A 14,362-nucleotide genomic window follows, 5' to 3' on the forward strand; every position below is an offset into this window, starting at 1 on the left:
GCTCTATTGGGTGTAGAACAATAGGTGCCTGCCATGCAATGCTATGGGCAGGCCCCAATGAAACACAAACTGGAGCTTCACAGAATCACATGCATTTTTAGGAGTTCTGATAAAATAAAGAAAATGAGAAATACTAGATTTTTGTTGGGTTTTTTTTACTGCATTTCTTGGCAGGAGCTCCTCGGGGCAGAACAGCTGTTATTAATTCATTGGCTCTGCTCCAGATCAGCTGATTAATTTGCTGAGGTCAAACTACACAGTTAAAAAATAAACACTATAAATGAAATGAAATTACATTTAGAGTCCAGCTGACCTTGACTGTCAGCGGGGACCTTCTTATCTGATGCTGTAGTTGTGGGGGGGGTTTGTGACAGTAAACCCCTGCTGGGTTTGATTTTAGCATTCATACTGGCTCTCCTCCTCCTGCGGCTCTTAAAGTGATCTGCTCTTCTGCTGGATGCTTTGATAATAAATGGTGTCTGCTTTTCATTGTTATTCACAGTTTATGGCAGTAATAGACATGTTAATTGTCCCCCTACTTCCATTAGCATCCAAACTAAAATTAGCTGCTTCATCATGCTTGGAAGCCATTAAGGCTTAATCACGTTCATTTATAAAGGACGTTACTATTCCTTCACAGAGTTGGAACAATTGGTCTTGGGATGCTGAATAATCATTAAACTGTTCACTTGGAAAACCTGAGTCATGTTTGAACCAACATAAATGCAGAAGTCATTGTGTATTTGTAATCTTTAAGTTTCAGTGAAGGGTGTTTAGTTGATGTCTTGTGGAGCAATGTGCACAATAATGTTTAAAAAAAGAGCATCGATATTCAGTTTTTGGGGTTATGATGTTTACCAGAATGTAAATTAATCAAAATCCAGCTTCAGATTTACAGAAACAGATTGGGAAATGTTGCATGTGAAAAAGAAAGCACACCCTTACTGTGTTCATATGAGCCACATGTATTTGATTAGCTGATTAAAAGCAGGTTTGAGCATTTTTTCCTGCTGTGTATATTACAGCTAAGAATGTTCCTGAATGTCAATCTGAGAAGAGTAACTAAGTCCATGGTTAGAGTAGGAGTCGCCCTGTCCAGTTCTCTATCGCTACTTGACCCAAAGTTCTAAAAAAAAACTCATCATTTTGTTTGAGAGGCGTCTGCTGAATGCAACACCAGACCCGGGACAAACGATTTCAACCTTTGTTGTTTGGACTTTTATTTAGTGGTTTTCTCTTTGAATAAACTTTTTATTGTTTTTATTTTTGTAATCCCTTTAAATGTAAGGTTTAGTTTATCTGTACACTACCAAAGTCTCTTCTTGACATTCCAAAGGTCAAGTAGTAGTAGTCTGTTTAATTATCCTTTAATCTCTATTTTGGTAGACACATGTTGAGAACGCTGGAGCAACGCTGCTGCTCTGAGCGCTGATTAAAATGTTATTTATAGTATCAAATGCTCTTTTGAGATCTGTTAATACACACACAGCAAATCTCTTTTTATCTGTAGAGTTAGTAATCTCCTCAATAAGTTCAGGTAGTGCATGTTATACTGATTGTCAGGTTTGATTTCTTGTTTGCATTTTTTCCTGTACTCTCTGTCCAGTCTGCTTCCCCTAAGTTCCTCAGCTCAGCCTTCTTCTTAATTTAGCTCATGTTTTTCACCAGTTATCCTTCTCACCTGTCTCACATAGTATTTAAGTTCTAGTCATGCCTTGGTCTGGTGTGGGATTCTTGTGCGTTTACATCTTTAGTTGGGGTAAACTGATGCAACCTCATGCATTTCTTTGAAACAGTACAAACTGCAAAACATATATTTAACCTGCAAAAGCATGTCACTAGTTCGGAATGGATAAAAGCAAAAGAGTAAATATTCATATTAATGAAAGTGTCAATGACATCAGAATGAACCACGAAACCTTTTCTGCATAGACTTTCACTTTTTGGTGTTACATTTATAAACCCACAAGTTTAGTTCTAGATGTTATGTAGGGCAAACTGTGCATAGCCCCCAGTGCCACACCAGGTAAACTAACTCCAAACTATTCCAGCCAACTGATGTTAACTTCAATATTTATTTTGACTGTACTAGTCCAATGTAATTGGGACAGCAAAGGCTTCTGAAGTGCGATTAATAATGAATCTCTCATAGTTGGATTCCCCTCCGGTGGAGGGGAATCCAAGGGACTTCAACATATTTAACACATGGCTGTAATAGTTCACTTTGTCCCAACTTCTAGTATACTTTGCAATAATGTAAAAGCTTTGGTAATGTAGGGGATGATGGTTCATTCTGTCATTTGATCAAGTTCTAACTTCACATGTTTGAGGCAGATATGTTACAGTGAAAAATCTGAGTGTAGAAGGTGAAATGTGATGACCAGAAGAGATTAAAGCATAGCTTATGAATTCATACATGTTGAATTTGTTGGTCAGTGCTCCTTTTATTATGGTACAAAAGCAGCTCTAAACAGGGGGCGGGGATTTAGTCTAGATTTAAAGGAACTCTGTGTTTCGGCTGTTTTGCAATTTTCGGAAAGTTTGTTCCAGATTTGTGGTGCATAGAAGCTGAATGCTGCTTCTTCATGTTTGATTCTGGTTCTGGATGCAGAGCAGAGTAGAAGACCTGAGAGGTCTGGAAGGTTGATACAACAATCGTAGATCTTTAATGTATTGTGGTGCTGAGCCGTTCAGTTATTTAGAAACTAACAACAGGATTTTAATGTCTGCTCTGTCAGTGGAGTGGAAGGACTTTAGAACTAGGCAATGTGCTCTATCTTCCTGGTTTTAGTCAGAACATCGACAGCAGCATTCTGGATCAGCTTCAGCTGGAGGATTGATTTTTTTTTATCCAGACCTGAGACCTGTTTTCAGTTCCAAAGCTGCAGTAATCAATGTGACTAAAGACATGAGTGGATGAGTTTCTCTAGATCCTGCTGAGACATTAGTCCTTCAATCCTGGAGATGTTCTTCAGGTGATGGAAGGCTGATTTTATAAAGCAATGGTTTCACGTTGTAAGGTGAAATGATTGCAGTAGGAGAGTGTAGTACATGTGAGGAAAGTCAATATGGAGTTACACAAAAACAAAATGGAACCAGACCAAGACCTTAACTGTCGGGAAACAAACACATAAAGCAGACAGATTACAGCAGGCTTTGTAACTATGATGAGGCTTTGCCTGTGAAATGATTGATTCATAAAATCCACAGTCTGTCACCCTGTTTGCATATATTATGCATTTCAGTTTTCATCTTTTTGGGTGTAGTGTATGACTTCAGTGCACATGCAGTAGTATTAGGCTTCAGAGTTTAAGTTCCACATTTACCTCCAAGACTAATGCGCCAACTTAACCATACGACCATCTTTTTCCAGTTTATGCACCAGAATAAAGCCTTTGATACCAGTTTGATGCTTATTGAAGGCAATAAAAGACTTGATGGAACCACTGAATTTGCAGGCCATCTGTGTTAGAGCAAACATTTCACATTCTAAGCTGTTGCTTTTTATTCCCAAGAAGCAATAAATGTGCCAATAACAGAAGATTCTATTCAGCTTTCTAACATTATCCATATGTAGTTTGAGGCTTTGTAACAAACATTATGATTATGTTGATTTAATAACACATTATTCTGTTTAACAACAGGTTCCCACTATTTAGAGTGCTTTTAGAAACTGAAGGGCGGCTTTTTTAGTCAATGGACTTTTATGCTCATTAAAAATGAGCCAAAAATCACTTGCAAAAAAAAAAAAAAAAAAAACATTTCTTCAAATATTGTCAAATATCAATATCCAGAAATATTTACGTTTAACATGGTCTCATATTTTATTCAGAATGATCACATAAAATGTCTTATTACTAAGAGCTTGTGGAGATAAAAGTACTTATTTGAAGTCTGAGAGGCTGCAGATGCTCCAAGCAGCCGTCAGCCCTGGATGCTTGCCGCTGCAGCGCCTGGATTCAAACCTGAGGCTCCAGACTTGACTTGAACTCCATTTATGTTTCAGAGCAGCAGGTGGTCACCATTAGGGGGTCATGTCAGGGTTTGGAGAAGCACACCAATCAATGACATATATCTTCTCTAAGCTCAGAGGTTCTTCAAAAGCAGCTCCTATAAACCGGAACGCTAACAGAGAGCTGCTGAATGGCCTCCTGTTTGTTATAAACGAGACTTTGAGCATCAGCTGTGTCCCTTTTGTTGGTGTGTGGAGTTCACCTCCTTTGTTTCACTTTGGGTCTGTTTTCAGCTGCCACTTATTCTTGTACTGGTACATTTTGGCATGAAAAAGATGAGAACCAACCAGAGGTATTTAGTCAAGAATGATAAGATTGAAAAATGCGCTTCTGCTTTATGAAAACCTAACATTTGTTAATCATCATCAGTTCCAGCCAGATGTGATAACTTTAATCTGTATTTCAGAACCATTATCACTCTAGCCGGTTAATGTGTGGTTTGGTTCTAGCCAATGGCGGTGTGTTCCTCACTTTTGAATGGGAACGTTGGAGCCTGAACACACAGGCACTTTGGTCGGCGCTCAGATGATGTCATGTTGTAATCTCAGGCAGCTAATATCCTGAAATTTCTCGGTTTATCTGTTCATTGCTGGTTGCTTTGTCAAGTTGACGCTGTATGTGCTCCACAAGTGCTGCCTTTGCTCATCTCGTGACAGAAATCCACAGACCAATCAATGAATCCAGTCTGCTGCCAATCAAATTGCTTGCATGCAATACCTGGTCAGGTGCGACTGTGATGGTTCCAAAACTGCGCAGGACAAATGCTGACTGGGGAAGACCCAGTTAAAGCCTTGTCATTAGAGAAAGGGTTGACTGGTTTGTTGCATGTTTTTGCAGAATGTGGGACTGCAGAGTGAGGAGAAACGCTACCATTTTTAACAGTTTGTGAGACAAATATCAGTATTTAGTGTGGATTTAGAGCCCTGTTTCCCCGGTGCCGAGGCCTTATGCCATGCCGTTGTGTTTCCAGCTGGGAGAGCACAGACCCAGCTGAGAACCTCCCCTGCTGAGAAGCATGCTGAAACAACAACTCCAGAAAAAATTGGCACCTCCTTCAGAAATTCATTTAGAAAAACTGTTCTCTGAGCATGGGGACTGGGATTGATTTCACCTTTGTCATCCCAAGAACATATTATCAACATATTCCCAGTGCCTCTGTCCTTCTGGGACAGTCTCTGTGGTATATTTAGCAGTTTCCAGAGCTAGACGGAGGATTTTCACAGTGCTCTGTCTTTGAGTCTGAATTGTGTGCTGAAGGTCAGTACTCTTCACACCCTATAGAACACGACCTGCGTCTTAACAGATGAAGAATCACTCCATTTACTCTCTAAGACTGTCCGTTCAGCCACTTTAGGAGAAATCAATGTTCTTCAGTCCCATCGAGAGAAACACTCTGCAGTTTGTGCCATTCTGACCTACAAATGACTACTCTTCTACCCCCAAAGACTTATCTACGTATCTGTACTGTATGGAGAGAGGACTTTTACAGCCAATAACTTACATGGTGCAGACAGCAAAGAGGGCAGAGGTCACATGAGTGAAAAACAGTTCTTCACAAGTTGCTGTTTTCAGTCAACATAATGTGTCAGACAATTTACACAAAACCATGACAGAAAATGGCCACTGGAATGAATTAGAAAAAGACACGTGCTCAGGAGAGACAGCTTTCTGTTGACTGTTGATGATCATTTATATGTCACTGCTAGGTGAGACCCACCTCATCTAGCAGTGACTTGTTTATTTTAAATGAGATGTGCGGCACTGAAAATCCTACAAATAGGTTTCTGTCTTGGACCGAAAGGAACGAGCTTCAAAAAGCATTCCAGCTCAGAGCCTTTTAAAGATATCTTAAAATATCTTATATCGTAAGCCTGTTACAAGCAAATAATGACATGATAAATTAAAATGAGCTTGATCATTTCCATTCTGGTGGTCAATATTCTTTGAAGGGATATGTTGTTTTCAGACGCATCATGAACCATTTTCTTTATTGTTTCAGCTGTGTTCAAATCAACAATATTATCGTTTATTGCAATAATTTTCTGTGACAATTTATTGTCCTGCAAAATGTATGATGCTGATAGGGCTACGCTATCTGAAACCTGCACATATTTCAGCTTAAATATTTAATGTCAATTTTATCCAAATTATGTTATTGTAGAATCCACCATGATTAGAGGCCCATCCAGCCCCGGGTCTGAAACATTCCAGCTTGCTGTGTGGAACCTGCCTGTAGTTTTTGGGAAAGCCCTGTGCTGGTGGGAAGCCCGTCCTGTAACTGAAGGTTCTTTATGCAGGCAGCTGCTGGACTTAATTGACAACTTGAGGCTCTCTTTTGAGCAGCTGAAAGTTCTTGGTGGTTTGATGAAAAGCTGATTTGAGTGTCGTCTTGCTGGCAGCAGCATCCTTTCTTGTGAAGCTCTTTAAACGCACATCAGCAGCACGTTTCCTCTGAAGTGAACACGGTTGACAAAAGAACAATTTCTAGCACCTTCGTCTGCTCTGCTAATTGACCATTGTTAATACTTTCCCTTGAGCTAGCAGCTAAAAACATTGAAATGAAGCCTTCAGGTCATTTTGTGGGATGGCTAATGTTTCACATGGTTAGTCGTTGGAGCTTGGATCTGGAAATAAAATCACAGCCAAGTTGACAGCAGTTTAGTTGCAATTTGCCATTTATTTTAGTGCCACTTGGTGTTTGTGATGAAAGCCCAGAAGAACAGAGTTCTGTTCATGTTAGAACACAAAAGGAACATGTTCACAAATAGATATTTTGCTGCACTGTTGTTGGCTCTGGTTTAATCAAATACAAATTGTAAGACATGCTACAAAATAATTTATGCCAGCAACTTTTACTACATTCTATATCCTTAGCAACCATGCTGGAAACTAAACTGAGAGCTGCTTGGCAATCTTGATCTTTCTCAGGCGTAATTCCAACGTCCGTGGGATGTTTTTGTTGTTTTTCCAACTGCAAATTCAGAATAGCCAACTGGCAAATACGATGAGTTTTATGATTCTGTTCATTTTCAATAACTTTTATTAACTTTGCACTTGACTCCCTTTAATCTTATTATTCTTCATAACAATGTAGAATCAATGAAAAACATCACCAATAAAAACAAGGAAACAGCAAAATATCTTCTCAAACTTGTTTATTTGTATGTATGTAACCACAAAAGAATTTCGTCATCGCAGTGTCCAAAGCTTTGTGTTGGTTTTTCTTTTGTAATCTGATCAATTGTTGTTGTTTTTTTCTTGGTCTCTACAGAAATTTACTTTACAGCCTTCCAGGAAAAACTCCTCAGTTCTCCATCCTCAAGTTCTCCCCAGATGTGGTTCTGCACTGCAGCGTGACGAGCAAAGTGGCCAAGCACTACGCTCTAAACAAGGACGCCTTCTGCCACAGTGCCAAGAACCAGTCTCTGTCTCTGATCCTCAGGGCGCTGCGCTCGGCCGAGAGGCTGGTTGGCTTTGGGTTGGACCTGTTCCAGAATTACCCAGGCGCCACCAAATGATTCTAATGCAGATGTAAAGAGCGCCTCCTCTACCAATGTCGAAAATCACTCTGAGGTTCAAGAAAGAATGAAATTTACAGTTTCAGCTACTTTTTTTTAAAAATCCAAATCATGCAAAAACAGATAAAAAAAAAATATTATGAATGTATCAGATCTAACTTGTTGCACTACTATTTGTTATGCAAATGATACAGAAAAGTGGGTCTGCTTAAATTGCACTAATCTGTCTTCCAACAAGTTTGAACCAAAAGGTGAATGGCTATTTTCTAAATGTTATGTTACTTTACCTGATTTTCCTTTTAACACTTGCTCCACTTGATGTGGAAGTTTTTTTCCTTCTCACTAAACAAATTCCAGCACTAAATGTACAAAGAAAATGAAAGTAGCACTTCAGAATCAATGTGAGGTTGAAAAGAAAATCAAATTTCAGTGTTTAAAAGCAAAGAAAATGGAAGAGTATTTGAGTTTCTCTTTAAAGTGTAGCCTTGGTGAATTAACAGAATATATTTAACACTTTAAATCCTTTGAGCACTGAAGTGTGTTAGGCTGTTCACCAATAAAACACCAAGAAGCCATTTTGTTTCTGAAGGAGACTTTGCTTTAGGAAATCCCAACTCTCTCCAGATAGATGATGGTCTGCATTTGAAGTGAAATAAAATTCAAGTTGGAAAATAATGTTTTTCTTTAAAAAAAAAAAAAAATCTACCAATCTGTTAATGCGACAAACAAAAGCCATCCTAGTAAAGTAGAGTAAAAATCACTGTGAGCTAATCCATATTTATTGTCAATATAGTTATTTTAACCTCAACCACATTACGTGATTTTTTTGTATTATTTGATCATCAGAAATCCTTTAAAAAGGATTTTCCAGATTTTATTTTAAAAAAAAATTAACAGGCCTTTAAGTTTGTTGTAGTTAGGCATGATTTTTTGAAAGTTTTTGTGCAAACCATTTAATAAAATAACTTAATGCTAAGAAAAGAATAATATATTTTAATGTATTTGTAGTACAGTTTCAAGGCATGATGATTGTTCTAGTCTATTATATTTTATGATGGTTTTCTTAGTGCTAATTAGTTGTGTTCATGTGAATGTATTCCAGGAAGCCAGCTGGAAAATACACAAAAATACTTTTTAGGTTTTCTAGGAAGAATTTCTTAGATTGATGTATTTCCTGGTTGTTTGTGTTTCTATAGCCATGATGATGCGTTAAAAACTTTAGATTTTTGAGTCTTTGCATATATTGTCTTTTTTAAATAGATGTGCATACATTTTTAAGAAAGTTTGATAAAGAACATTTTGTAAGTTAGACCGATTATTGGTATGCAACTACCAAACTTTTGAATGCAGAAATTTACAGTAATGAAACAACAAAATTATTGTCAGGGATATATTAAACAGCTTGTGTGCCTTTAATAAGGAGCTTTCTTGAGTCTGTTAAATATTTTACCCCCCCAAAAAATTCCTGTAATCTTTGGCAATATGAGGTTTTCACATTAACCTGTGATTTGCATGTAGTTTCCTCCCAACCCTGGTTTTTCTTCTTGCTTGTAAAATTGCATGGAAATACAAATTCATGTGTTTTTTAGTACCTAAAAAGTGCAACTTTTAATTCCGATTTGTCTTGTTCCGTTATTCTTGCAAGTGAGACAAATAAACACTGGAGTGGTAAGAGCAGGGGCTGAAAATTCCAGCGTACACCAACAGATGTCGCCATACTCTATAAACTCCACCTTTAACAAGGTGAGTGAAAATTGGTTTGCTGTAAATTTGAATCAAATTCTTATAAATGTTTTCTTTGCTGGAAAAAAACAGTTATGTTTTTTTTGTTTGTTAGGTTTTGTTTTGTACAAACATAACAAATTATTGTTATAAGAAGAAGGACTGTCTTTAGACACTGTTGGTTTGTTGGTCTGAAAACCCAGGCATCACCTTTTTACTCTCCTGGGTATTGGAGTTATAGTTCTTGTTTGCTTGTGTGCCATTTGTTCTTGATGGCAGTGTTTTATGTCTTTTTCAGGTTTGTGAACTGGATTTTGTCTGTCTCATGTTTCTCTTGCTGTGTTCCAGTAAGTCTGTATGATTTTGAAGTGTAGGTTCAAAATCCAGTCGGTCCTAAATGTCATGCTGAGTGGAATTGTCAGTAGTCTGAAAATCATTCACCGAAAAAATACTGTACCTATATGTCTCTTTGTAGGCAAAATCACTTTAAATAATGGTATGCATGCTTTAATTTATGTTAGGACAAAAAATGTCATGAGTATATCATCAGGTTATGATACTTGGTAGTGTATATTTATTTTTCTCTCTTTTTAGAATAATTGCACAAATTTATTGTTCTTTCTACACGGTGGAAAATCAATGTAAAGTCTGATATTTGCTGTGTTGCGTTGACTTTAATTTTTTCAAGGTAACTCTGTGACATAGGTTGGATTTATTCTGAGTGACAACAGTTTGGAAGTCCAGCCTCAGGCAGCACAAATACAAACAGGACATTAAATCTAACTTTGTTCATACCATAGTTAGATCCTGAACACTGGCCTTTAAATTATACAACGTAAATCATAATGGGATAATTTCAGAGACTTAAGCAGAGTTTCATCCAAACACTATTTTGGCATCAAACATTGTATACATTTATATTTAACTAGTAAATGCAGAAACCCAAAATAGACGTTGGGACCCAACTTGAGGTCATTTAAATTATGAAGAATTTAAATTAAGAATTCTTAATTGTTAATTTAAGAATAAGTGATTTGTGGTGAATCACATATGACCATGGTGAATTTGGGTTATAACCCAAATTATAACCCAATGTTAAAGATATAAAAACAGTAAGAATTGGCTTTTGATTCTGCTTTTATTGCTGTGACTGTACTCCTAGCTGGCTTAGTAGAAATGCGAACATCTCTGCACAGTTACAATCTTGGATGAAATCCAGAAAGCTAACAGACCAGCTTTATGTGCTGCAGGATGATTTGTTTGTTCCAGTTTATTTAATCAGGTTCATTCGTATGCTTTGTAATCGCATGGACAGAACACAGATCACTGTTCTTTAACAGTTTATGATAAACTTATCAATGTAAAAAAGCAAAATGAAAATTAATAATGACCCTAATCAACTGGTGTAAATGTGGTTACATACAGTTCTCAATGCATCATTGCACAACCACAGAGACATGCTACCTTTGAGAAGCCATTTGAAAAATACTTGACTTGACCTGGTGTCTGTGTAAACTATATGTAAGCAATATTAAATATGCCTCATTGTAGGCAGTTATGAAAACTGCTGTATTTGGAAAATTGTACTGCATTTGAATGATGTATAGGAGTTGGTGCCAGATTCATTGTTTCTTGTCTTGGTTTTTAAAAGTAACAGAAGTTATTGTTTCTAGCAAACTAAAAAGGCATTTGCTCTCTTACAGACTTAATCTGGTTCTGCTTTTAGTAACACTGAAACGTTTCACATCCTCAAACAAGTTTATCAGACAAATATATTGTCAGTGAAAACAAATGCATATTTAAAATTGTGATTTTTTTTATTATTATTATTTTTATTCAGGGAAGAAACTGTTCAAAGTAACCACACTCCATGTAAAAACGAATTACCCTGAACAGCTTGAGCCAGTGATAGTAACAACTGCCACACTTACTGGGTTAGACGACTTTCACACCGCTGTGGCAGAAATGTATCTCACTACATTTTGTTTAAATTGAGCCACACTGGAGGGTTTCTAAGCATGACCAGGAGGTCAGAGGTCATGCCACAATGCCTCAGTTGGATTTAAGAGCAGACTTTGACTTATTTTGTTTTCTTAAAACCAAGGTGTACTTACTGCTGTGTTTCAGATCATTGTCCAAGTTAATATTCCAAATTCTCTTCAGCTAACAGTTGCTGCATTTTCATTGATCATAATAATTGCACAATTTCACATTTTGAAAATACATTTGCTTAATAGAAAAATGGTTGTTTTGGAAAAAAAATAAAACTTGTTTTTGTTTGTTTGTTTGGGTTTTTTTTTATATAAAAAGTCTTGCTGCTAGAGTGAGGTGGGTTTTTCTTTGGCCATATTGAAACTGGTTAATTTACAAAACAGCAATGGAAACAATGTTTGTACCATATGAGTCACATGATCAGCAACCAGATGTTGCCACTGTTGCAAACCACAAAGAAGATGACAACAGGAAGTGGTCATCTTCATGTTTTTTTAATTACTTATGGTATTAACAAACTTATTCACGTGTGATTTTAATTTTGTTTCTTATTTAATGTAAATACCACAATTGTAAAATGTTTTTGTGGAGCATTCACAAAGTTTTACAGACATTTGTAATGGAAATGCAGCTACTAATTAGTGGTCTAATGGATGTACTCTGTTAGGATTTTCTGGCTGAAAGTAGAATTTCTGGTCCTATCAACTCCAAGTCATCCAGTTCCCAAAGCAGAAAGCAACCCCAGACCATCACCGTGTCACCATGCCTGGTATGATATCGTTTTCTGAAATGATGTGGTAAATTTACTCCACTTGTCAGAGGTCACACACCTTCCACTTTTGTCTCTAAAGTTTGCAGAAATGTAATAGCAAAAGTCAAAATGTTTCTTGGTAAATATTTGTTTTGGTCCATAGTGGTTTTAGCCTTGGAATGGATGTAGCTTTAGACCAGTCTTTCTTAAATCATGAACACTGACCTCACCTGAGGCAAGTGAGGCCTGCAGAGTTCAAGATGGTTTTGTGATCTCCTGGATCAGTGTATTATTTTTCTTTTGAAGCTGTTCTTGAACGATTTTAGAGTCTGCACAGAGTATAAAGGGCAAGGATGGAAGTTCCAAATAGTGTAGGAGAGAGTGAACAGCCACTGCAAAGATGAGAAAGTGAGTGATCTTAAGAAGCCCAGTAAAATTTGAATGCATTTAAAGTAATCCAACACTCCAGAAACAGTTTAGAGTATGCAAAGGTAAAAAAAAAAAAAAAAAAGGGGAAAAAAAAGGTGTGTTTTGAATTTCCTTATATCAGGGAATGATGCATCGCTTTTTTAAAATAAAAACTATTTTATAAGTCTGCAGGTCTGGCAGAAATCAGGGTCAGGTGTGGTCAGTGTTATTGAACTGAAAATATGGTTCTTCACTGTCAATGGTTGGGGTCACTTTTCTATATAGGCTGTTTTGTAAAGCATTTTTTAAAAACTGCATGTTATATTTGCTCAGGACATTTTAGTCTAATATTAAAATCTGTCTGATGTAAAACATTTACATAAAAAAATTGTAAAGGCAAAATAGTTCTTTTTTTTATATGTACAAATGTGTCTCAGCATTTCTTAAATGTACCATTTGACAAACCAACAATAACTTTGAAAACAAATGCTATATTGAAATGATAGAATTTGCAAGGAGCTGCACATTACGAACAGTACTGAAGGGTGACGGGTCTCGCATACTCCAGTGTACTGTGCATATTCGTCTGTGCACACTGTGCACTTTCGGCAGAGAGTTTAGTTTTCATTGCCAAAAATTCTCATAATGAATTCCTTCATTTCCCACAATCTGAATGGATAGTAGCAAGTTTTATGAGTTGGCGCTTAGCCCCATTTCTTCTGCACTGGGGCCACACACAGCTGTCAGTGCGGCACAGAGAATGGTGTCTTTGCTACTGGTTGCAGCAACTCACAACCTTGTTGTTTCATACAAAATGGTTTGATGTGAACAATGTTTCCTGCCAAGCAATCAACCTCTATGCAGCTGTGTCCGGCGGTGAGTCCACTTCATGTTCTTGTGGACCTCCATGGAGTGAAGAACACCTGAGTATGCGGGGCCTTCAGTTTTACAGGCAGTGGCCAGAGCTTCTGACAGTCAGTCAAAGCAGTGAATTATGGGTTGGAAGTGACAATGACTCACTCTTACCACTGACTTATGGACACGTTGGCTAATCCCTGATAGCATTACTGTAATTTCCCTTGAGATGTCACATTAGTTACTTTTTGATGATGTCATGTTTTTGATGCCCTTCAAAACATGTCAGATCCTTGGAAATCCAATCATCATTGGACTGCATGTGCTCAAAATACATCCAAATCAGAGCATTCCTTCCAGATGTTTAACTTTGTTTTTGTCTGGTTTTAATGTATGACATCATTGTTGTTGGCATGTTTGGGGTATTTTATATATATTTGCACCCTTGAAGTAATTTAACAATGTTTTACAATAAAAGTATGTTTAACCCTGAGTCTGTTTTACTGTTGGTATCATACATACCATACTACACACACACATGCACAAACACAAAAATATGTATGTCCAACCATATTAGGAGTTTGTTTTTACTTCCATTAATTTTAGTGACTGCTTTTATGTTTAGCCCTAATCCTACACATTACTAGTAACCAAATTCACAACATAATTCTAAATTTAACCTCTAATGGTAAAAAAATGGATGCAACACATGAGAACAGAGCCTGATCCCCCGTAAAGCTTGTTGGACTTCAGAATGTTAGTGAATACACTAGAAAAAGTTCTATGCAGACTACAGAAATGAGAGGACACACACACACACACACGCCTACAGATACATTAAAAAGGGCTTCATGTCACTTTTTTCAGCAAACCTTTAAACTTCTGTTGTGTTGCCCTGAAAGTTGAATAATTAATGAAAAACATCTAATTGCAATAGTGAATAGTAAATATGGTTTACTACTAAGCCATATTTTCCCTCACTTTCTTTCCTTCGTTGAAACATTCACACTGTTTTTATTATGGACCAACAAGCCAGGTATTTTGGCATGACGAATTTGCATGCATCGCACATGAAACATAGCATCCTACCAAATATTGTATCA

At 37.1% G+C, this 14,362-nt stretch overlaps 1 protein-coding gene across 1 annotated transcript in view; it reads left to right on the forward strand.

Annotated features, from left to right (window-relative positions):
- The window catches only part of naaladl2 (N-acetylated alpha-linked acidic dipeptidase like 2), a gene marked incomplete at its 5' end in the record, with an annotated part of 155,643 nt that extends 144,804 nt beyond the window's left edge, over positions 1-10,839 (forward strand). Inside the window, one exon of the mRNA XM_015040234.1 lies at positions 7,285-10,839. Coding sequence (XP_014895720.1) covers positions 7,285-7,531 — 247 coding nt within the window. The remainder of the gene's footprint in view (positions 1-7,284) is intronic.
- Positions 10,840-14,362: the final 3,523 nt, after the last annotated feature.

Source organism: Poecilia latipinna, unplaced genomic scaffold (assembly GCF_001443285.1).
Source record: "Poecilia latipinna isolate Pla-1442-1.1 unplaced genomic scaffold, P_latipinna-1.0 Scaffold501, whole genome shotgun sequence".
NCBI classification, from domain to species: Eukaryota; Metazoa; Chordata; class Actinopteri; order Cyprinodontiformes; family Poeciliidae; genus Poecilia; species Poecilia latipinna.